Source organism: Pteropus medius, unplaced genomic scaffold (assembly GCF_902729225.1).
Source record: "Pteropus medius unplaced genomic scaffold, Ma_sr-lr_union100, whole genome shotgun sequence".
Classification (NCBI taxonomy): domain Eukaryota; kingdom Metazoa; phylum Chordata; class Mammalia; order Chiroptera; family Pteropodidae; genus Pteropus; species Pteropus medius.
This window is the reverse complement of record NW_024352784.1, coordinates 5,873,614-5,897,447: the sequence shown is the minus strand read 5'-3', so window position 1 is coordinate 5,897,447 and position 23,834 is coordinate 5,873,614. Positions and strand designations below refer to the sequence as shown.

At 54.4% G+C, this 23,834-nt stretch overlaps 1 protein-coding gene across 3 annotated transcripts; it reads left to right on the top strand.

Moving 5' to 3' along the window:
* Positions 1-1,946: 1,946 nt before the first annotated feature.
* Positions 1,947-22,984, top strand: WNT11 (Wnt family member 11). 3 transcript variants are annotated; one of them, XM_039848089.1, is made up of 6 exons: positions 1,947-2,246; positions 6,087-6,267; positions 13,988-14,223; positions 15,838-16,115; positions 18,873-19,165; positions 22,141-22,984. In XM_039848089.1, exons 2-6 carry the CDS (start codon positions 6,185-6,187, stop codon positions 22,313-22,315), a joined length of 1,065 nt encoding a protein of 354 aa, XP_039704023.1. In that variant the 5' UTR covers positions 1,947-2,246; positions 6,087-6,184; the 3' UTR covers positions 22,316-22,984. The 3 variants fall into 3 exon arrangements, with proteins under 3 accessions (XP_039704023.1, XP_039704022.1, XP_039704021.1); XM_039848088.1 differs by lacking the exon at positions 1,947-2,246 and adding an exon at positions 3,325-4,069; XM_039848087.1 differs by lacking the exon at positions 1,947-2,246 and having other exon boundaries at positions 5,842-6,267.
* The last annotated feature ends 850 nt before the right edge of the window (positions 22,985-23,834 follow it).

The following is a 23,834-nucleotide window of genomic DNA, read 5'->3' as shown; positions in this document are numbered from 1 at the left end:
CCCACATTGGAAAACAGAGGATTTGATGAGATTGTATTATTCCTATTTTATGAACGGGGAAACTAAGGCTTCAGGGGTTATCGGCAATTTGCTCAAGATCACACAGCTAAAAATAAAATTGGGCAAAATCAGTATCGGAAGCCAAGCCTATGTGACTCCAAATTGCTTTCTGTGTCAATTCTAGCTGAAAGCCAGAATAGATTCTGGTCAAAGGACTGCTTATGCAAATGCGTGGAGGAAACTGATTTAGCTTGTCAAATGAGCTGAGAGCTAGACAAAGAGGACAGTACATCCCGATTGGACAGAGTCCTCCTGGAATGCTTCTGGCTGTGGTGGCCAGAGTGCCTTGGGGTAGAAAAGCTAAGGACACTCTTGGAGACCTTTGGAGGCCTTTATCCCTAGCCTCTTAAGTGGAGAAATCTTGTCCCTCCCACCTCTTCCTAGATGCCCCATCCATATCCCCACTACCTTCCCACAGCTTTTATTGACCCTAGTGCTCTGGGAGAGGAGAAGGGTGTGACCCAGCATGTGTTTACAAGGACATTCCTGTGAGTGTGTACAGGAGGATATGTGCATTTGGTGTTGCACACTTGGAAGCTATGTGTACATGGAAGCACATGTGTGCTTTGTGTATGAACTGGTTGTGGGCAGTCATATGTTTGGCAGCATCTTGAACATGTATATAGCCATTTCACTTGAATGTGCTTCTGAGTGTGTATGGGCATACGGTGTGTGCAAGTATCTCCTGAGTGTGTTTGTGACCATTTATGGGGTGATATGTTCCAGCCCTGTGTGCAAGGGGGACTGGCTGTCCCTGTGTAGCGGGTACTTGTATGGCTGAGAGTGCAGTGGGCTCGGTGGGTACAGATGTGTATATTGTTGTGGAGGTACCTGTAGCAAGGTTGGGGCAGCCTATGAGTGGCACTTCATGGGTAGCTGCAAAAATTGAGGAAAAGAATACCAGGCGTTTTGGGGGACCTGAGACAAACCCCTTTCCACTAAGAATGTTTCTCCTTCTACTAATGAGCTAGATTATCCTCGGGATTGAGGCCCCTGAGGTGGGGAGAAGATGGTAGCCATGGAAACCTCAGCCTGACCCAGCAGTTAGAAAAGGGGGAGGGAGGTGTAGCCCGGCCAGGAAGGCCAAGGTGGGGTCTTAGGAGGATGCGCACTTGCCCAACCAGTCCCAGGGAAGTTGCCGCAGAAATACAGCGCCTGCCCCAGGCCAACGCAGCGGCTGCAGGAAGCTCTTCTGCAGTCCCCTTTAGTTTTTGAAACCCAGTCCTCTGCTGGTGGACTCTTGGGGATCAGGGGCAAGGAGGCCAGAAGACTCCCCAACAGTCATCCCAGCCAGCGGTTGGGACGCCTGCTTTCCTGTTACTAAAGTTTACGGCGTGCTTCCCAGAGCAGAGCCCTTGCGCCTCCTTTCTCTAAAGGGAGCTCAGAATGGTTGATCCTTTTTCCAGTTACCGGAACCAGAGGCGGTGAAAGATGACCCCGCGAAGGACAGAGTGAGACGCCGGCGCAGCTCTCGAGCGGCAGGACGAACACTTAGTGATGCCCACCGGGGTCCAGATGGGACCTAAGTGGGGCTTTCCTCTGAGCCTTGGCTTCCTCTTCTGTGAAACAAGACGGGTTAAGGTCCCCTGACCAGCTTGCTGCGAAGTTTAGAAACCGACCTACCTGGGCCCCACGCAGAGCAGGCCCGCAGTAGGCTCGCAGCCGGCATGCTTCATGAACACTAGCTATAGTTACTAAGTCCTCTTCTTGTAAATGAACAGGGTGCGGAGTCCTCTGAACTGCTGGCACCACGGGTCTGTGGCATCCACGGGGACCCCGCCCCCGGCCCCCGCTCGCGGCGGGAGAGGCTCGATGGGGCTTCGGCGCGCTGACGTGGGCGGATCAAAGAGGCTGCCCGCGCCTTATAAAGCAGTTTGGACGGCCCGCGCCTCAGACTGTGCCCGGCCGGGAGGAGAGCTGGGGGACGCAGGCAGTCTCAGGCCCTAGGAGCCCCCAAAAAGCCGAGAGCAGCCTGAGTCCTCTCCAGAGTCCCCGCGGGACCCCGGCCGGCCGCCGCCTGCCAGGATCCCGGGCGTGTTTCTCTCGTCACTTTGTTAAGAGGGAGCCCTCGCCGCCTCCCCAGCTCCGAGAGCGCTGGGGTCCGCTGGGGGCCGCGCTCCCCGCTACCCCGCGGGCCAGAGCAGCGAAGAACTCAGGGCGCGCCTGGAGGGCGAGCGCCCCAGAAGGTGAGCAGCGACGGCAGGCAGCTGGCGGGTGCTCAGCAGGAACCAGCTAGGGCGGCGGGGGGAGAGGGAGAGCGCCCGAGTCCGAGGATTACCGCAGGACCCCGTTGGGCACCTACTCCCCCGTAAGCAAACTAAGCCCTCCTGCACGCGTCTCCTCCGCGGCACTCCGAGGAATTCCTCTTACGGAACTCTGCTGCAGGGTCTGGAGACGCGGGCTTTCCGCGGATGAGTTTGGGAAGTGGGCTGTGCGGTTCCTGCAGCTCGCCGCGAGACTTTCCGGCCCTGTTCCCCCCATCAGAACCCCTCCCTCCCAGTCGGCCTGCGAATGAGGTCATGCCCGAGCCATCCCGGGGGTGGGGGATTTGGATCCTGCTGCAGAGAATGTGTGGTGGGGTGGGAGAGGGTGGCAGAAGGCAGAGAACCACGGCAGCTCATACCGCATTAGAGGGTGGGGGCCAAGTCTCCCTTTGAGACCGGCTTCCAGAAGCGGCAGGGAGCGGGGAGAGCCGAGAGTTTGTTTACAGACCTGAGATCCGGGCTGGGGGTGGGGAGGAGGAGAGTCCTGTCCCTGCCGCGAGGCACATCTGGAGCCACCCCGAACATCTGGCTGAGCTCGAGTACAAGCCCCGCACCCCCCACCTCTCGGGGCTGAGGTGCCTCTGTGACCCTCACGGTCCTTAGGCTCCCAGGGTCGGGCTCAGAAGGATAGTCGGAGGTACCCCGAGTTCCCCCACCCCACCCTTCCCACTTCCAAAATAACCCGTCTCCGCGGGCAACCGGGCGCATCATTCTCAGAGGAGCAGACACATCTAGCAAGACTCGAGCCTCTTGGGTCAAAGCCCGAGGTTGCGGGGCTGGCCTCGCTCCGTGTCGCAGGTAACCTTGAAGCGGTTGCTGGGCGTCACCGGCTTGCGGTGTTAGCTCTGCGAGCTGCAGGGCAGTAGGCTTCAGGCCCGGCCAGCGCTGACTTTACGCGAAGAGTGGACACCCTGCTCCCGCGCGTGGTGCGGGCTCAATCGCGTAGGGGAGGGGAGGCCAGGCCCCTCCGGCCTCTCTAGCAGCTGGGTTTCCAGGGACTTCCAGAGCCCAAGCCTTATAACCACCTGTGGGAGCGGGGCTGCTGCTGCGCCCCCGTGCCCAGCGTGTGTTCAGCCCAGGCGGTCCCTTCTCTCGCCCAGGGCAAGCGGTGTACCTTGGACCTTATCCCCAGCGGGGTTGGAAAGGGACCGCTTATCTCTCCAAAGACACTACGCTTAGACGCGGGCCCACCATGCTCTTGGCATCAAGGGAGGCTCAGCGCCCGGCCTGAAGCAAGGGTTCGGGAAGTTCGGGACTGTCCACGGCAAGTTAATGTCTTATAAGACGATCAGAACTGAGAGGGCACTTAAACTGCACCTTATCCCATCCCCAGACAGGGACACTGGGGCTCAGGAAGAGAAGGGGACTTGCCCAAAGTCCCACGGCATCAGAGGCATCTGCCGATTCTACCTCGAACCCCGACTTAGCGCCCCCTGGCGGATCGGGGGCTCCAGGAGGCGAGTGCGCCCTGACCCACCCGGCACAGGCTGAGGGTGACCCAGAGGCCGGCGCGGCTGTCGTGGAAGCTCTTATACCGGACAGGAATAATACGTCAGAACCCAGAGGCCCAGGTCAGGCAGTGCCTCCCCCAGTGACGTGCTGGAGAGGCGGAAGGAGAAACCCGGGACCACCAGGGCAGCTCGGAAAGAGCAGGAGTAGCTGGAGGCCTGGGTCTCCCGGCGCTGTGCGACCCGGGCGGCCCCTCCTCTCTCCGGGCAAGTTGGGCTGGACACAGGTCCCTCGCTGTGAGTCTGCGATCTCCTCCCTCTGGGTGCAGCCCCTTCACCTTTCTCAGCCTGGAATGCTGAGCGCGTTGGGGGTGTGTGTGAGGGAAGCCCACATTTTGGGAGGGGTGTGGGAGAGACAGCGAAGAGAGACAGTGACTGGAGGTTTGATCATCTCCCCTCCTCTCCACATCCAGCCGATATTTTTCTCGTTCGCGAGTGTGGTAAAACTTTCGGGGCTAGTAAGACAAAGGGTTTGGATACAGGCTGGGTGGGAGTTACACTGAGAATCCCGTTGAGACCCCCAGCCTTGACTCGCATATTTGTAGCCAACGCCTGTGCTAGACGTCTAGCGGGAGACTATGAGAAGGAGACAATAAATGTAATTCAGGGGTTTCTCCTTGCCTTCCTCTGGGTCATGCTGGAAGGCTCCAGAAAACAGTGGGGTTTCAATCTGCGTGCGTGCGCGTTTAAGGCATACACGTACTTGCACACACTGCACAGGTATTCGGAATAGTGGAAACAGGCAGAGGGGAGCTCAAAGACCCGCAGACTTCTAGGAGTCTGGAAAGACCTCCGGGAGATGCGTGGCGAAGTCCAGTACCTTGTTTTTACAGAGGGGGAAACTGAGGCTCTGGGTGGTGGAGGGCTTGCCCAAGCTCACACAGCCAACTGAGAGCGCCCCCTTTTCACTCGAGCGCCTGCACTAAGGCAGACGCCTCCTTTTTCAAACCCCCCAAATCTTTTAGAAAGGAATCCCTTTGTCTCTGCTTCTCCCCAGGGGAGAAAGGCTGGGGCTGTGAATGACTCTAGGCAAACGCCAGGTGTTGGTAAATTTGGGAGAAGCTGGAAAGGGAGTTAATGAGGCGAGAATGAAGAGAGAAAAAAAAAAAGAGAGAGAGAAAGAGAAAAGCCGGAGAAAGTGGTTCTGAGGCTTGCGAGAGGGAGGGGTAGCGGCTGCTCTGCGGCCCCAGGACGCCGCCTGGCGGCCGGAGGCGGCATCGCGCAGGCTCGGTGAGCGTCCCTGCTCAGTCAAGGCCAGGCTGCCGCCCCGTCCCCCGCCCCAGCCAGAGCACCACCCGACCCTCGGAAGGGAGACAGCTTGAGTGGGACTAGGAGACCTGGCATCCTGAACAGCCCTCACAATACAAAGACCTTTGCCATCCCATTTCTTATCCTCCCCTTTACAGACTGAGAAACTGATTCCCAGAGCAAGTCCCCATGTCCTTGTCTTCTCCTGGTCCGTGATGTCACCGGACACCAGAATAGACGTGGTAGTAGAACACCAGGCGCTCACTGGCTGAACAATCCCATTTCACATCCCTGGACCTTAGTCTTCCTGGCTGTGAGATGAGTGCAGTGGTAGTACCTATCTCGCAGGGTTGCTGTGAGGAGCAAATGCGATCCTGTTAGATGAAAGTTCTTTATTACAGTTCGAATCACAGTTGTGTCCACAGTTTACAGAGGGGGTCAACTGAGGCCCAGTGGGGAAGGAAAATCACCAGGGCCATAATATAATAATTACTATCGCATAGATAAGAAGCCAGATTCTGGGCCCCAAATCCACTCCTCCTCTGGCCCGCCGGCGCCCTCCGCCACGACCCCCTCCGCCCTCTCCTTTTTGTCCTTGCAGAGTTCCGTGTGTCTATCCCGGCTTCTCCTTCTGCTCAGTGTCTTTCAGCCTCGGCCTCTTCTCTCTCTGTCTCTCTGCCAGGTCTCTCCGGTGTCTCTGGTCCTGTCGCTCCCTCCCCCTCCTGCCGGCAGCCTGGGTCCCAGCCCAAGTGGCACAAAGGAACCGCCGGGCTAGGGGCCGTGCGAGGTGGACACGCCCTCCGCCGCGCTTCGGCGGCACCTAATTTGAGCCAGACGCCGGCCGCGTCCCGGGCTGAGCAGGGCGGGAGGCGACGCCTGCCGCGAGCTCGGCCTCTCCGGGCCCCGACCCCCCTTCGTAATTTGAATAAAACGCCCCCCCATCCCCGCCGCGGCCCACGCCCTGCGCGCCGCCTTAACCCGCCGCCTCTGCTCTTTCCAACTGCAGGCGACCAGCGCGAAGACGAGCGGCGGTGGCCGTGAGCGCGGCGGCACTTGGCGCGGCTCCTCCAGGGTGCGACCCCCGTGCGCGCCCGCCGCGCGACTATGAGGGCGCGGCCGCAGGTCTACGAGGCGCTTCTCTTCGCCCTGGTGCTCCAGACCGGCGTGTGCTATGGCATCAAGTGGCTGTAAGTAGGGACCCCGAGTCTACTCAGTTGGGCCCCGGGATGGGCAGCGGGGGCGGCGGGGAGCGTTAATGGGTCCCCTGGATGGGGCGAGCGCGCCCCAATCCTGGGAGCAGAAGTTGGCTTCGAGGCCGGGGCAAGTCACTCTTCTTAATCGTCTTTTTTTCTTCCTCTGTAAAATATTGTTCTTACCTCCCGGAGGGTTTCAAAGCAGGAGCGAGACAGGGCCTGGAGGTCGACAAAATTGTCCTGTGCAGCTGAGAGTTGCGCAAAACGCCCCCAAGGGCAGATGGAAAAGGATAGCGTGAGCAAGGGGCACAGTCAAGAGAGTCTGCACCCTGCACAGGGTCCTGCTGTTCCCTTTCCTTGTCAGTCTTCTGACCCTAGCTGGAGGTCTTCAAACAGTCCCGACCCTTCCACCTGGGTGACTTTGAGGAAGTGTCCCATAGTCTCTGGGAGCCTCTGTGTCCTCCTCTGTCAAAGGAGGGTCAGTGTCTGTAAGTCACTCAGATCAGATGAGAAGTGGCTCTTGAAAGCACCACATAAATTGCCAGATGCTTTGCACATGTGAAGGGTATTCCTTTAGATAGAGATGATGGAGGGGTAGGTAGGAGAGAGAGCACCCTTCCATCCAGCAGAAGGGAGCGCCTGCTCTGTGTAGGACTGTGGGCCCTGCAAGCAGAGAGAGAGAGGAGTCAAACCCAGCCCTTTCCTGGAGGAGCCGCCCTCCGGACTGGAAAAGATAAGCTCAGGCCGTAAATAACTCCAAGCGCCCTGAAGAGACCAGAGTGGTTCTGTGGGGGCCCAGAGGAGGGGAGACCACCTGGTGAGGGGGCACACACTGGAAACCCTGGGGATATTTTTCTGGGGCAGCGCCCCTAGGCTAGGCCTGAGGAGGCTCAGGGGGGCAGGTGGGGACAGCAAGAAGGAGGGCACTTGGCATGGAGGAACTCCCTGAGTGGTGGGAAAGTCCAGGACAGGACACAGTCTGGAGTTCGGGGTTGGGGGTGGGAAGCCGTGCAGATAACACAGGCAGGGGACAGATTATGGGGGCTAGGGAGGGCCTCTGGGGGAGGTTCATGGATAAGCTGGAAGACTGAGCTGCGATAGGGACCAGGCCACCAGCAAACAGTCTCGAGGTCACCGGCCCTGCCCCTTCTGGGGCTGAGTTATCGATTAATCGGTGATCCAATAGGGGAACCCCATCTTCCTGCATTTTTTGTTTATAAGGAGAAGCCTGGGCTCAGCCACTCCTCATTAGTTTTGTAAGAAATCATCCACCTTCTTCTGCTGGTACCTTGCCCTGTCCCAGCTCATGGAAACTTCTGACCAGGGAGTCCAAGCCTTCCTTGCCCACCACCACCATTTTACAGAGAAGGAAACCAGCGTCCAGAAAGGGAAAGGATTTGCTAACGAGCAAAGGAGCATCAGGCCGAGAACTGGGCTTGCTCCTAGACCATTGTGGGGGCGCTGCTATCCTTCCTGCGCTACAGTGCGAATGCCGAGGCTCCGAGGCTCCAAGAAGTGTGATATGCACAAGCCCCCAAGCTGGCATGTGGCTGGCTAGCTAAGCCCAATATCCATGCCGTCCCCACTGCATAGCTCAGGCTGCCCCCAAATGGGTACAATTCAGTGTCTGCCTTAAAGAAGCTCCTAGCCTCTGGGGAGAGGTGCACATGTATAAAAAACAGAGTGGACTTTGGGCTGTGTCCTTGGAGAGGGAGCGTGGGAGCCCAGAGGAAGAGCAGTTACTCCCACCTAGGAGAGGTGACTTTGGGCTGGGCTTTGAAGGATAGGTAAGATTTTGATGATTAAGGGTGGAATGCAAAGCAGGCACCCTAAGCAGGAGGAACAGCTGGGGCTGGCACAAAAGCATAGAGGCAGGACAGTGTATGTGGGGAAACAGAAACCATGAATTACAGGAGCCTACTAGAAAATGCCAGACACTGTTCCAAGAGCTTTAGTCATTTCGTTTTGATAATACTCCTATGAGGTAGGTGATATTCTTATCACTACCATTTTACATTTGAGGAAATGAAGGTACAGAGAGGTTAAGTAACTGACCCAAGGTCACACAGGTAATTAATGGTGGCTGTGGCTTCAGAACTCAGGCAGACTGGCTTCATGAAGCCAAACCTTTTGTTAGTGGTTAAACTCTTGCTGTAGCTGAAGATAGAGAGGGAAGCAGGAGAAAAAGTGGAGTTTGAGAATAACAGGTGTGTGTGTGTTGCAGGCGTAGTGTGTGTGTGTGTGTGTGTGTGGTAGTGAACAGTTGACCCTTGAACAACATGGGTTTGAACTGCCGGGTCCACTTATATGTGGATGTTTTTCATTAAATACTTGCACTGTTTTCTATCCATGCTTGGAGGTCCAAAGATATGCAGAGTCAACTGTATGCATTGATTGATGCCATTTTATATAGGGCATTTGAGCATCCATGGATTTTGTTATCCTCAGGGGTCCTGAAACCAATCCTCCATGGATACTGAAGGACAAATTAAGTTTTGGGGGAGTCAAAAGTTTAATGTGAGTTTTTGACTACATGGGACCAGGGGCATTGGTGCCTCTAACCCCTGACTTGTTCAAGGGCCAACTCTATATGTTCTTGCTACATGCCAGGCACAATTTTAAGTGCTTTGTGTATATTGCTTCATTTAAATCTCCCACCTACCCTGTGAGGTGTGCCCTGCTATCACCCCCATTAAACAGAAGAGGAATTAACAGGGTGTCTCTAACTAACAGGATGTCACAGCTGGTAGGCAGCAAAGGCAGGATTTGGAGTTAGGCTGTCTGGTTCTGTGGCCTGTTGGTTACAGGGAGCCACAGGAGAGTTGGGACCAGAGAAGTGTACAGTGCTGGTGGGAGGCTGGGGACTCATCCAGGAGACTCATCTGTCCTTGGATCATCCTAGAGGTCCTACTGCCCTGGAATTTAAAAAGCGAGCTGAAGATGAAAGAAGTATTTGACATAGGAACTGAAACCAGATGTGATTTGGTGACCTAGAATGCCCACCAGTTGGGGACCTAGGACTTGGCCTGAGTTTCCTGGTGGGACGGAAAGTAAGGGAGAGGAGGACAGAGCCTGGCTGCCCTCGAAAGCAGCTGACCAGAAATAATATGGGAGTCCTTCCCCTACCTCACCTCCCACCCAAGTCATGTGCTGGGAGGCTCTCAGACCAGCAAGTGGTGAGGGACCCAGGTGGGCTGTCCACCTCCTTCTCTGGCTGCCCAGGGCGGGGGCGGAGGGGAGGGTGAACCTCTTGGGTTGTCAATGAGGGAAAAGGCATGGGATGGCTGGGAGGGCCCGTAAAAGCAGCCCCAAGCCTGCTGCTCACTAGGGACTGTGCCTCTCGAGGAAGAGTCCCAGGAGTCCCCACAAGGGACAGAGCTGCTGCAGAGTGGGTGGAAAGAGCACAGGACTGGAGTTGGGAAGCCTGGGTCCTCACTTGAGCTCTGCCAGTTCACTAGCCATGAGCCAGGCCTCAGGCAAATCAGTTACTATAGGCTCTGAGCCTGTTTCCTCATCTCGAAAATGGGAGTGAAAGAGCCCTAGCCTGGCATCTGCGAGGCCTTGGTTCTAGCTTGGCTCTGCCTCTGATTGGCTATGTACAGGTCTGGGCAAGCCCCGCCCTTCTCTGAGCCTCAGTGTCCCCACTTACACAATGGGGTGGGGAAACTGAGGCTTGGCAAGGGGCAGTGACTTGCCTTAGGTGGCATTTCGGGTGAACAGCTGAGCTGGAGCTGAAACCTAGGTCTCTGCCCCCCAGGAGAACCCATGACTCCCAAATGGAGAGACCTCAGCCACTCCAGCAGCACCCTTGGCACAGGCCTTGCCTGTGAACTCTCTATTCCCTCCTGTCCTCTCTTCCACCCTCTCCCCCGTGCCCCCACCTCCAGATAAACCAAAATGTTTTCAATTAGGGGCCTGCTGCAGTGAGGCAAGCCGGTGGAGATGTCCAGACGGGTAACTCCCCCGCCTCCTGCCCTAATCCTTGATTACCTCCCCAAGGGGGACTTAGTTAGATACGGTCATTACCACTAATTACCAGATGACCGCATGGCCCTCCTCAGGAGTGGAATCCGCTGCCTCCCGCCTCTGGGTCTCCCAGCCTGCACACTCCTATAGGCGGGTCGCCCCCTCCACACCGAGCAGGCCTCTCTGTCCCAGCCGGTCTCTCCAGCAGCTCCTTTGGTGTCCACCCTGGGCCCGTCAGGGGCCTCCAGGACTCTTCCTATTTGTCCTCCACCCACCTGTACTGTCTGAGCCTCATCTGGGAGCACCCTCACTGTGGTTTCCTTCATAGCACCTGCTCTCACTGCCAGCTGGGGAGGCGGGTCCTGGATGACTTCAGAGGTGGACAGGCTGAGACCCAGCGTGGCCCAGGGTCCTCAGGGACCAGGATCACAGAGCTCCCCTCCCTGGGCTCTGCAGCACCGGGCACTCAGGAATTGCCTGAAGTGAGGTCCCCAGGAAAGGCTTGGCTCCTGTTACCCCATTTCTTGGCTTGAGCAGGAGAGCAGGGAGAAGACCTGGGAGGGAAGCAGCCCTCACCACCCGAGTGCCCGCTGTGTGCCCGGTACCACACCCAGGATTTTCTGGTGTATCTCATGTAGTCCTTCCTGTTGTGAGACAGAAAAAATGTCTCAGAGAGGAAGAGAGCTGGGTGAGATGAGGGGCAGAGCAGGCTCAGGACACAGGCTGAGTGTGGACGGCCCCCAGCCCAGCAGAGCGGGGACCTGGGAAGGGGAGGCCAGGTCTGCAGGAGGATGGTGTCAGGAGGAGGCAGAGCACCCAGGCACGGCAGGGCCTCAGTGTCCTCCTTTGCACGGAGGAGGCTCACTCTGAGCATCGTGAGAAGGGGGTGAGGCCTGATGTGAGAGGCTCTGCAAACTGGGGAGTGTTGTGTCCATGTGGGGCTGCACATGTGGACAGTGCCTGCTGGGTGGAAGTGGAGAAGGTCACAACTGAGGGGTGGCCTCTGCCTCTACGTGGTGACACCTCACCCAGTACAGGCGGCAGGAAGTCAGATCATACGTTCCCTGAGGTGTCCCGGTGTAGGCGGGCCTCAGTGGCTCAAAAGGCCAGGTTGGGACAGACTGTTCAGTTCAGGTCAAGAAAGCATGCCTGAGGTCTGCTCTGCATGCTAGACGCTGGCATCCAGGTACACCAGACATTTCCCTGCTCATGGTTTGGGGGAGTGGGGATGTGCTAGGGTTCGCAGTGAGGGAAGACTGCACAGGACAGCCACATCGATGTCAGAGAGCCTGGGTTGTGCTGCCCCAACTGTGGACACCAGGTCATGCCATTACCCTGGGTCTGCTTCCTGGGCCCCTGGAAGATTTCTGTGCTTTGGAGCTGTAGGATGGGTGGGGCCTGGCAGAGAATGAGAGGCAAGCGGAAGCAAACTAACCTATTAGTACTAAACATAGCACATATTATCTCATTCAGCCCCTACGAGACCTCTAGGAGCCCCGTTGTAGTCAATGCTCAGAGAGGGGCAGCTATTTCCCCAAATCGCTCAGCATATAGAGGGCAGAGCTTGAGCTAGAATCCAGGTCTTTTATTCCCACTGGTCCAAGATTCACCGGACAACAACCAAGGGGATCCTGCTTAAGGATCCTGCATGTTCCAAATGCTTTGCACTCATTGTATAATTTAAGTCTTACCATCACCTTTTGAAGTAGATATTATCATTTTCTTATAACAGATGAGGAACATGAGGTCCGGAGAGGTTGGGTAATTTACCTAGGTAATGCAGGTGGTGCCCAAAGCCTGTGCTCTTCCCTGGCCCAGCCCATGAGCTGGAACATCTGGGTCCCTGCCTTTTAACTGTTGATAGGTTTGTGCTGCCATTAGTCTAGGGGCTCCTTGAGAAAGGGTTCTGTGTCATGTTCATTACCAAATGCTTCTGAGAAGAGTTGGTGCTTAGTACATATGTCTTCCACAAGCAGATAAAGTTAATTTATTCATTTAGGTACAGGAGCAGGGGGAAAGGCATTCCTGGTGTCAGGAAAAGCCTGGGCAAAGGCGTGATGGTATGATAGTCCCTGTCAGAGAAGCCAGGAGTCTTGCGTGGCCGGGTGTTAGGACACATGGGGGACAAGGATGAGAGGTTGGAGAAGGCAAGGAGCCGGGTTCTGAGGGACCTTAAATGTCAGGTGGCAGCCCTTGGGCCTCGAGTAAGTGAGAGTATAAGGCAGCCCACAAGTAGGAAAAGATCACTAAGGCAGTAATAGAGCTGAGCGCTGACCATGGCGTGTCAACCCCAGGCAGAGAAGAGATGCACATTGTCTGAGTTAATCCCTCAGATAATGCTGGGAAGTTGCTGGGAGAGGAGAGGTTAAGTGACTTGCGCAGAGTCACAAGGGGAGGACAGAGCCACCAGTCTACCCAGGCCTGTGCTGTTCTCTGGCACCAGGCTGCCTCCCTCAGGGTCTCAGTTCAGGGGTTCTAGGATCTCAGCCTTGCCAGGGCTGAGCCCCAACCCTGAGTGAGGACTGCTGTGGGCACGTAGCACTCGTAGCTTCAGATTGGCCTCTTTTTACCCCCTCTCCCTCCAGGGTCTCCCCTGGGTGGCTGAGGGTCAGCTTACCCTGGGGCAGGGGTAAGTCTATATGGAACTCTTTAAGGCTGTGGTCTCTCTAGCCTGCACTTAGAGGAGGTGCTGCCTGATGCAGTGTGTTCCTCAGAGAAGGCCTAGGGAAAAAGACAGATCCGGGATGGACCCCTGCTCCTCAAGTCTTGGAATCCCAGTGCTCTGGGCCAGGATCTGGGAACCTCTTAAGTCCTATAGCATCGCCAGGGTCCATAGAGAGCCCCCAGGCCAGCATTTCCCAAAGCACGGATGAGGTCAGTGTTCCTCAAACGGCTTCGTGCTCAGCAGACTAAGAGTTAAGCAAAACCAAGCCTGTTGCTTTGCTGGTACATTTCTCAGGGCTTTAAAATATGAATGTACATCATGATTCTCCAAGGGGATTTGTAGTATATCATGTTCCCCAAATGTGCTTGACCACGGATCTCTTTTTTCAGAGTGTTTCGCTGGAACCCATTCTGGGAAATACATTTATAGGTATGCACACTGAGGTCCAGGGAGAGATGGTGATTTACTAAGATCACATGGCAAGTTAATGGCTATTTCTGATTTATCAGAAAATGAATGGCTCTTTAATAAAAATCCCTCGCACGTATGTAGGACTTTATAGCTTAATAAATGAGTTTAATAATTAAATGAAGCAATGATAGGAGACTCCTAACTTACATTATGCATATAGTAAGTGTTCAATTAACTATAACCTATTACTATAATTACAGTAATCTAGCACTTAACAATGTCTGGCACTTAGTAGGTACTCAGTGTTGAATAAATGTTGATTGAAAAGTAATTCACAGCTTTGTGAGAACTAAATAAAGACAATGGATGTGAGTACCTTGTTAACTGCAAAATTGTTTATTGTTAGTAGAATTATAATAAAGCTTAGGTCGGATGGAGGTCAGGATCCTATGTTATGAATGAGGGCCTGAGGCCCAGAGATGGACAGTGATGTGCCCTAGGTCACAGAGAAGCAGATGAGGGGGATGGTGCTTTGCCTCTCGGTTTCCTGGCTCCTTCCAGCAACAGCTACTGGCCAGTTGAGGAGCAGCTGGGGCCTGGAGGGTTGAGGTTATGCGGCCCCTCACATGCTCTGTCTTTCCTTCATCATTGTTGCCTTTCGGCTGTGTGCAGGGCGCTGTCCAAGACGCCGGCAGCCCTGGCGCTGAACCAGACGCAGCACTGCAAGCAGCTGGAGGGCCTGGTGTCTGCGCAGGTGCAGCTGTGCCGCAGCAACCTGGAACTAATGCATACCGTCGTGCACGCCGCCCGTGAGGTCATGAAGGCCTGTCGCAAGGCCTTCGCGGACATGCGCTGGAACTGCTCCTCCATCGAACTTGCCCCCAACTACCTGCTTGACCTGGAGAGAGGTAGAGAGCCAGTGGGGCTACTAGGGGCTGTGGAATGCATGTGGGTAGGGATGGATGAGTTCAGGCATAAACGTATGTATGTTTAGATAGGTGGATGAATTCAGGGGTGGATGAATGGATATATAATGGGTGGATGAGTGAATGGTTGATGGATGGATACACAGAGGGTCATAGGCATGGATGGATGGAGAGGTGGATGAATTAATCATAGATCTGAACATTTAGGCATGAATTGCTGAATGAATAAAAATATAGTAAGTGAATATACCAGTGCAGGAGAGCCTGAATAAGCACAAATGCACAAATGCCCTAATGCATGAATGGAGGAATGAATGATGCCAGGGACATACTGGTGTTTGCAGGTAATTCTAAAGTGGGCCAATTAAAGTTGTTGAAAGATGCGGAATGATGTAAAGACAAAGAATATCTTTGGAGAAGACTGCCTGGAGAAGGTGGCTCCTAGGGTGGATTTGGGGGTCATGTGTGCAACAGAAAGGCTTTTGATGAGCAGAAATTCCCTGATAAATCGAATCTCTCCCCTGCACATAACGGCTAATGTTTGTACAGCACTTAACAAAGCTTCCTTCCTTCTTGAATTATTTGAACTCCAGAGATAGCCTTTTAGGTAGGTATCATCTTCCCCATTCTACAGTTAAGGAAATTGAGGCTTAAGAGGTAAGAGATGTGACTTGCTAGGTAAGAGATGGAGCCAGGGCTTGAACCCAAGGCAAGGACACCTCATAGCCAAGACACATTGTGCTCTGTGTGAGTTTGCTAGGGTGGCTGTAACAAAGCACCACAAACAGGGGATGGGAGGTTCAAACAGCAGAAGTCTATTGCCTCACAGTTCTGGAAGCTGGATGTTCGAGACCTAGGTGTTGGCAAGTTAGTGCTCCTCTGAAAGCTCTAGGGGAGTATCTTCCTGGCCTCTTCTTAGCTTCTGGTGGTGGCTGGTGGTTCTCAGTGTTCCTTGGCTTAGAGCTATATCATCTCAGTCTCTGCCTCTGTCACATGGCCTTCTCCTTCTATGTGTCTCTGAATCCAAAACTCCTTCTTCTTCTAAGGTTATTGAATTAGGGCCCACCTTGATCCAGTATGACCTGAGCTCAATTAGACCTGCAAAAGACCCTATTTCTAAATAAGGTCACATTCACAGGTACCAGGAATGAGGACTTGAGCAGGTCTTTTAGGGGGAAACATTTCAACCCACAGCAGGCTCTTCGCACACTTGTCCTGCCCATCAGGTCATGAGTGCTTTGCTGAGCTGAGGGACTGGGCCTCCATTTCTCTAAAGCAGCCCCTAACACTGAGTGTGGGGCAGGCAGGGGGAGATATGGGATTGAGAGTATGTGGGACTGAGGGAGTGCCTGTGCATGTGTAGGACTCTGCAGGCCTTTGTGAGTGTGTGTGCGCGCGCACGCGTGCATTTATGGGAGAATGTGAGGGGACAGATTAATGGCCCTAGTGCTGTCCTCCACCTGCTCCACCCTGCTTGCAGCCCATCCCCACCTGACCTCACAGAAGCAGGTAGGGGCCAAGGAGGAGGCCCTCAGGCCTGGGTTGGGTGCTATCCCTGGGTCACCCCACCCTGGCTGACCTCATGCCTCCCCACAGGGACCCGGGAGTCCGCCTTCGTGTATGCGCTGTCGGCAGCCGCCATCAGCCACGCCATCGCCCGGGCCTGCACCTCCGGCGACCTGCCTGGCTGCTCCTGCGGCCCTGTCCCAGGTGAGCCACCCGGGCCCGGGAACCGCTGGGGAGGATGTGCGGACAACCTCAGCTACGGGCTCCTCATGGGGGCCAAGTTTTCCGATGCTCCTATGAAGGTGAAAAAAACAGGATCCCAAGCCAATAAACTGATGCGTCTACACAACAGTGAAGTGGGGAGACAGGTAACCACCCACCCCACCCACCCCAGATGGTTGTGCTTGTGCCAGTAGGCCAGAAAAGGCCACCCAGTGTGCCCCGATGGAGGGGGTGGAGGGCAGTGGAATGGGCCCTGATGCACTCACACTAACATTCTCCCCGCTCTTCCCTCTCTAGCCACTTGGGGCTTGCCTGGCTCCTCCTCCTCCAGGGGTTCCACTGGGATTTGGGTTGGAGAATGTTGGCAGAGAAGAAGCAGCACTGAGTTAGGGGTTAGGAGCTCTGAGTTTCTACCTTGGCTCTGGTACTGGGCTCTGTATGCAAGTCACTTCTTCTCTGGCCTTGGTCGTTCCCGTCTATCACATGGAAGGTTTGGTGCTCTCGAATCCCCATCGGCTGCGTTTCTCAGGCTCGACCTCTGGGGCTCCGGGCCAAGGTGGAGGTGGCATGGGGAGCGCTGTGGGGCACCAGAGCCTTAGTCTAAGGAGTCATCTCCTGGGATCTAATGGGGACCCCTCCTGGCTCCAAAACCCACCCCACCCTCCAAAACACACTTTCCCTCAACATCTGTTAGCAATTTTTTCTTAATTCCTCACCTCATTCCACAAAAGTTTGGGTGAGCGAATGAATGGACCTTTTTATTTTTTGAAAGTTAAAAAAAATAAAAAACTTTATACTGATCTGTGTGCCAGACACTGTGCTGGGTGCTGGATGACTTTTCTCTCCTGTGGTCCATAAACCGCCTGTGAAGAGGTACTGCTACCCCTTCTTACAGATGGAGAACGGTGTCGGCTACAGATGGCTTCTCATGACCTCCTCCCTGCAGCCTTGTGAGACCAATTTTACAGAGGCACCAAGTGAGGCAGAAATTGCTAAGGTGTATTAACCAAGGACACAGGGCTTGATGGAGCCCAGGTCTGCGGGACACCAAGTCCAGAGGTTTCCATGTCCTCACCTTTCTCTCTCACTGGTGTCCCTCACATAAGGATTCTAGGATGTTCAGGCCATCTTTGGACATTTGGGGAAACTGAGGCCAAGTCACACTGCGTGTCTGTAGCAGAGCCTGACCCGGGACCCAGGACTCCAGCCTCCCAACCCTGAGGTCCTGCCACCCCCCACCCCAGGAAACTGAGTGGGGGCCCTTCACCCAGCCCCCAGTCCAAGGCCCCGACCGCACTCCCACCCATGGCCAGGCCCAAGCCTCGTGCTGCCCGGGACACGGCCATCGCCTCAAGTCCAAACAGGGTTCTCGGCCTAGGAGCACCCTGGACTTGTCCCCGGGGTCCTGATGCCAAGGAGCTGGGCTTCTTGGGGCATCGGCAAGAGGGAGCAGTCCCCCTCCCCCGAGCAGAGGGCCCGTGATGGGTAAATGGCCTCTAGGATACAATGGGTTCAGTGCGGCACACAGCTGAGCTGAGGAACTGAACATAGCTCACCTTTCTTTGGGGACTCAAAAGTACCTCCCCACCTTCGGGAGGCTGACCGTGCCCTGCAGCTGTGTTTGCTTCATTCCTGAGCTCTCTCCCATAGGCTTCACTGAGACCATTCTAGATTTTACACTTGAATGGACTCCCTCATTCCCCGTTTCCTGGCACAAGTGAGAGAGAAGGGGCCCTGAGACCTTGGCCAACACCCTCACTAAATCACCAAGTGATTTTGGGCAAGTCTCTGCCTTCTATGTGCCTCAGTTTCCCCATCTTTTTGATGCAGGAGGTAGGCCCGGGGGTCTAAGTCTCACGGCTGACTGCACAGGGCAGGCAGGAGGGCTGCCCTGGACACAGAGAACCGAGTCTTGTGTGCAAAGAAGTGGGGGTTACACAGCAGAACTGAAAAGATATAACTCATGCCCCTCAAGTACACATGGGGAAACTGAGGCCCAGGGAAGGTGGTGGGATGGAGTCACTTCCGAAGCCAGGACTAGAGTCTCCCCAAGCCTCAAAGCCCAAGCCTCCCTGCTCCACCAAATTATTACTTAGACTGACTTTTCAAAACTAGTATTGATTTAACTTTTATAGTTCATCAAATCCTTTCATATATGTCATCTCACTGAAACCTTACAATGGCTGTGCAAGGTGGCAATTATGCGTTTGCTCTGCACATAGGAAGACAGAGGCGCTGAGTGAAGAGGCTTGCTGAGGGTCCCCTGGCAGGCGGGCAGTGGAAGGGGAAGGCCAGCCAGGCCAGGGAACACCCCCTCATGCGCTCGCCTCCTGCCTTTTCTTCCTTCCCTCCACACTCCTTCCCTCCCCTCTTCTTTCCAGCAAGCACTTAGTGAGCCCCAGTTTTGTGTGAAAGAAAAAGCACAGACTAATTAAAGGCATGGCTTTTGGAATCACTCTCAGACCTGCGTTCAAGTCTCAGCTCCAAGATTGCCCGGCCATGCAACACTGGGCCTGAGATTTAGCCTATATGAGCCTTCGTTTCTTCTCTTTACAATGAGGAAATAGAGACCTCCTGTGAAGGGCTGTAGTTCTGATTAAGCCATATTACGTGTTAGAACACTTGGTATACAGTAGGTATATAAACGGCATTCGTTATCCTGCAGATGCCACTCTCTTTCTGCCCCTCCCAGCTGCCCCCCAAGTTGGAGGGGGAGCTGAGGACCTACGATACCCCCCAACTTTAGAGCAGAAAACCCCGTTACTTGAAGCCTGAGTGGGTAATGACTTCCTGAGAGCACCCAGCACTGATATGGGGGATTTGCGGGGGTGGGACACAGGATCCCGGGGCAGGCCAGGGAGGAAACCCTGGCCGCCCAGCCCAATGCCCTCTCCTGTCCGCAGGCTCTGCGTGCTTCCCTGGAAATGAAGTGTAAATGCCACGGGGTATCTGGCTCCTGCTCCATCCGCACCTGCTGGAAGGGGCTACAGGAGCTTCGAGATGTGGCTGCTGACCTCAAGACCCGCTACCTGTCGGCCACCAAGGTAGTGCACCGACCCATGGGCACCCGCAAGCACCTGGTGCCCAAGGACCTGGACATCCGACCCGTGAAGGACTCAGAGCTTGTCTATCTGCAGAGCTCACCCGACTTCTGCATGAAGAATGAGAAGGTGGGCTCCCATGGGACGCAAGACAGGTAAGGGTCAGCTGTGTTGCACATGCCTCATCCCAGCTCAGGGCCAGGCATGCTGTCAGGCCTCAGTTGGCATTTGGGGCACGGAGTCTCTGCCCAGTCAAAGGAGGTGGCCCCAGGAATGCCGAGAGGAGGTGCCAAGGTTTAAGGGACCCCTGGCAGAGCTTCTGGAAATGGCTGCTGTACATCTCACCCAGACAGGGGCCCCTTGAGAATGGAGGCTGCTGGGAGGCCCCCATTCCACCTTCCCTCTAGTTGGGGAGACAGATGGGAAGAGACAGCGGGGGACAGGGGCTTGGAAAGAAGTTGCCCAACATAAACTAGGTCTCAGTAAATGTCAAGTGAAAGTGAGAGATAAATGTTATATAACCTGCTTATCGGACAAATGAGGACCTGAGTGAGGCACAAGGGGTGGTGGGGGCATCAACTAGCCCACAGCGACACAGAATGTCTGCACAGAGTGGAGGCAGGATTAGGGCAACCACATTTTAGAGGGGCGGCGGGAAAGCGAGGTCTGCCTACATTCTGTGGAGAGACAGTACTCCCATGTCTCCTGACATGCGTGCACCCACCTTCTGGGCCCTAACTCTCTCCCCACAGTTTCAGAGCCAAGGCAGGGATCCCTACAGATGGCCCCATCATGGCTGCTGAAGCTGGCTCAGGACAAGGGAGAGGGAGGGAGCCAGTAACAACTGCAGACCTACTGTGTGCTATCAGGGCTGGTGGGGATTCAGAGGAGCAGCATTTCACAGAGATGGTTCTGGAGGAAGCCAGTCCAGAGTAGCTATAATAGAGATAGTTCTGCAATCATATACGTTTGGGAAATTCTCTGGTGATTCACAAGGCATGAGTACATATTAAAGGCTCTGAGGAATCCCACAGTAAAGGATCTGTCTAAGCTGTGTTTCCCAGAGGTGTTTGGCTGTGGAACTCTTTTATTAAGGAGCCCCTAATAGCATTCCACAAAATGAGTGTTTTGCGGGGTTAAAAGAATATTGAACCAGAGAGAGGGTGTCTGAGAATGTGTTTGGCACATAGTTGGTGCCCAGCCAGCATTTGCTTCCTCCGCAGCCCATGTTCCTGTCTCCAGGAGAGGGGGGCTAGTTCAGGGGGCTCTGTCTTCACAGGCCAGGGCAGCAGGCTCCACAAGGAGGCCTAGGCTCCCATCTGGAGTCCAGATTGAGGGGGTCGAGCAGAGTGAAGATGGAACCGGGTCAGGCCAGGGAGACAGGAAGGAGTGAGAGTCTGGGTTGAGGGAGCCAGGATGGGTGTGATGAGGATGGGATGGGGGAGGAGAATTTAGAACCTCAGAGGGGCTGGGGAAGCCCATTGAAAATGCAGACAAAGAGAGGGTCTCTGGCATTTGGCGAGGGGGGCAGGCACTGTGTGTGTGTGTGTGTGTGTGTGTGTGTGTGTGTGTTGGGAAAGGAGAGTTTGCACCCTGACTCCGCAGCTCCTTAGCTGTGAGAACTCGAGCAAATCCCTTCACTTGTCTGAGGCTCAGTCTCATCTTCTGTGCAATGGAGTCAATATCACACACTTCAGAGTGTTGGTGAGTTATCTCTGATTACACTTACCAAGCAGCTCCCCTGTGCTAGGTGGTGTCAGTCCCACGGTAAGGGCTCATTAAGGGCAGTCTCCTGTCCCAGGCCTCTTCTTTCTCAGCTGCCCCCACTCCGCCCCTATGACAAACTACTGACAAGGATGCCCCATCCCACAGCACCAGGGGCCTTCCTTGCTTTCTCGGAATGCTCCTTCTCCCTGCCCCACCCCAAGGTTTTCTGCCATGCTCAGCTTTCAGCCATTCCTCTGGGGAACGGGCCTTTGCAGACATCTGTATTGGTCAGCTTTCTCTGCAATAACAAACAGCCCCAATATCTCAGTAGCTTAAAACCACAGACACTCCTCACACCCATTACATGAGGCCCGGGGGAGAGAAAGAGACATTGAGTGCTTAGATTGTGGCAGAGGGAAACTTAGAAGTAAGGGGAGCCCAGAGAGGCCCTGACCTGGCCTAGACATCAAGGAAGGGTTCCTTGAGGAGGGGAAACGTGAGCTTTGCTAGGTTAGAGAATTTGGGAGTACAGGGGGTTGGATGTAAATGAGCTTTGTCCCCATGACAACATCCCTGTCTAACCTGAGCCCAGCTAGAGGAGCTGCCAACCTACACAGATACTTCTTCATTTGACATAAGAGCTGGTGGCAAAAGAAGGATATTTAGATATAGAGACGTTCTATATCTTCTTTTCTTGCACGAGTGATTCTGGAAGAAATGTAGCCCCTGGCAGCTCTGAGTTCTCTGACCTTTTGGGTAGGGACAGCATGAACTGGACTTGGTTTCAAGACCCTTGAGCTTAAGCTCTGCTCATCTACAGACTCCTGTGAGACTTGAATAGGTCTCTGCCCTTTGCTGAACCTCTCTCCATCTGTAAAATGGGCATAACAATTCCACTGACCCAAGGACCCTGCATGCCTCCAATATGATAAAATACTGGAGAGAAGCACCTGGCACATAGGGGGCAAATGGGTGACAGACCCTCTCTCTTAATGAACAGTGTGCCAGACACTCGCTTTGCCTCACATCTAGTGCCATTTTGTCTGTTTTAGGATTTATCCTGGGATTTTAAAAGTAAAAATAATCTTTACATTTGTTACAATGTAATTCAAGATTAAATATGAAGATAAGATTATTAGAGTGGTTGGAGACTCCTTCAAGTATTTAGAAGTGGAAGAAATAGAAAAAAGATATCTCCAAGAAATAAAACACCGCCATCATTTTGACAAATGCCTATTAGAAATAATAGGGAAAAGTGAGACGTACCCTCGGGGAAGAGGATTATTTTAAATTCTCAAGGACCAAGACATCTCCCAAAGGGGAATGAGTTTGTAGTCCTGGTGGGGGAGGCCGTGGGCTGCCTGGAGGGGAGTGTGGGGCCGGGAGGTGACAGAAGCACTCACTGATCTCCCCCTTTCCCCAGGCAATGCAACAAGACATCCCACGGCAGCGACAGCTGTGACCTCATGTGCTGTGGACGCGGCTACAACCCCTATACAGACCGCGTGGTCGAGCGGTGCCACTGCAAGTACCACTGGTGCTGCTACGTCACCTGCCGCAGGTGCGAGCGCACGGTGGAGCGCTATGTCTGCAAGTGAGGCCTGCCCCGCCCCTGTGGGAGCTCCTGGGGACCCTCAGAGGCCAGCCAGGGGGCCTGGAGACACCCCGTGGATGTTTGCTTGTGAATTCCAGATGCCAGGCCTGCGAAGCGGCTTGTGCTTCCACTTGGAAGCCACCAGGAACAGGAGGGCCGGGACATCAAAGGAAACTGACAAGATTAAAAATAACCTGGCAGCCTGAGGCCTTGGAGTGCCCACTTGCTGCCTTTCAGGCTGGTCTAAGAAGCCAGGGGCATGGGTTTGGCAAGACTAGTATGGACTTGACCTTTCAAGCCAGAGACACCAACCTCCTGGGAAGAAGGGGTGTGTGTGTGGAGGTCTCCCTGCCCTCATCGAGAGTGTTCTGCAGGCCCAGACCTCCACACCGCCCCCCACCCCCACCCCCTAAGGTTCAGCCTGCTGGGCCCACCACATGGAACCACTAGCTTGGGTTGTAAATGTTTTGTTTTGTTTTGTTTTGTTTTGTTTTGTTTTTTCTTCCTCTGGGATGTGGGAGCTACAGAAATATTTATAAAACATAGCTTTTCCTTTGGGGTGGCTTGCCTCAATTCCTCTTTATATATTATATATATAAATATATATATAATGATCTATATTTTAAACAAGCTTTTTAAACAGCTGTATGAAATAAATGCTGAGAGAACCCCAGACCGCCCTGCAGTCTCTGGCCTCCTCAAGTGAGCTCAGAAGATCTTGGGGCTGGGGCAGGGTGGGGGTGGGGGGGTGGCGGGGAGCTCTCCAGTTTCCAGCAAGGCGGCTCCCGATTGATGTGCCTCTCCCAACACTCCCCCCACCCTGTAGGATCTGGCCCTGATCTCCCTGTAAGATCTCTTGGTCAAGGGCGAGGACAGACCTCTTGAAACATAAACCCAGCTGGCAGATTCTTTGTTCCTCAGGGACTCACATGCAGGCGTACACAGCTAAGCTAGCTTAAGGGAAAACCCAGCCCAGGAGCTGGGGATGCAGACTCAGAGTCCATCCAACCCTGTGGGCTATCTGTGACTGTGGGGAAGCCTTGTCCCCTCCCTAAGCCTCAGTTACTTCATTTGTAAAACAGGGGTGGAGGAGATTAAGGTTGGTGGTTGGGAAAGGCCCCCAGCCTCCTGCCTGGACCAGGCTGGCTGCAGTGGGTGAGAAGTAGAGGAATTCCTGTGGTGTTCTATCAGGATTTGTTCTCTTTACGATTGTGGGTGTGAGCGCAAGGATGATGGAGAAGGACTGAAGGGTATTGGCTGAGCACTTGGAAGAAGGCTGAGATGAGGGTGGAGAGACGACTGGGTTCAGACTTGGGCACATGGAGATGGTGATGTTGATTCGGTCCCAAGTGGAAATACTGAGTAGATGGGCAGATGTTTGAGTCTGGAGTTCTGGGGAGAGGCCAGAGCCGAAATGCATACTCAGGCATCAGCACTAAGGGGTGGGATAGAAAAGCAAAGAGGCCCAAGGCCCGAGCCTGAGCACTTCTGCTCCAGAAGTCAGGGAGATGAAGAGGACGAGA

Excerpts from the sequence above, each read along its gene's own strand:
- WNT11 (XM_039848089.1), top strand. The coding sequence starts at position 6,185 with ATGAGGGCGCGGCCGCAGGTCTACGAGGCGCTTCTCTTCGCCCTGGTG. Across the intron at positions 6,268-13,987 it reads TGCTATGGCATCAAGTGGCT|GGCGCTGTCCAAGACGCCGG; the intron begins GTAAGTAGGGAC and ends GGCTGTGTGCAG. Across the intron at positions 19,166-22,140 it reads TCCCATGGGACGCAAGACAG|GCAATGCAACAAGACATCCC; the intron begins GTAAGGGTCAGC and ends CCCTTTCCCCAG.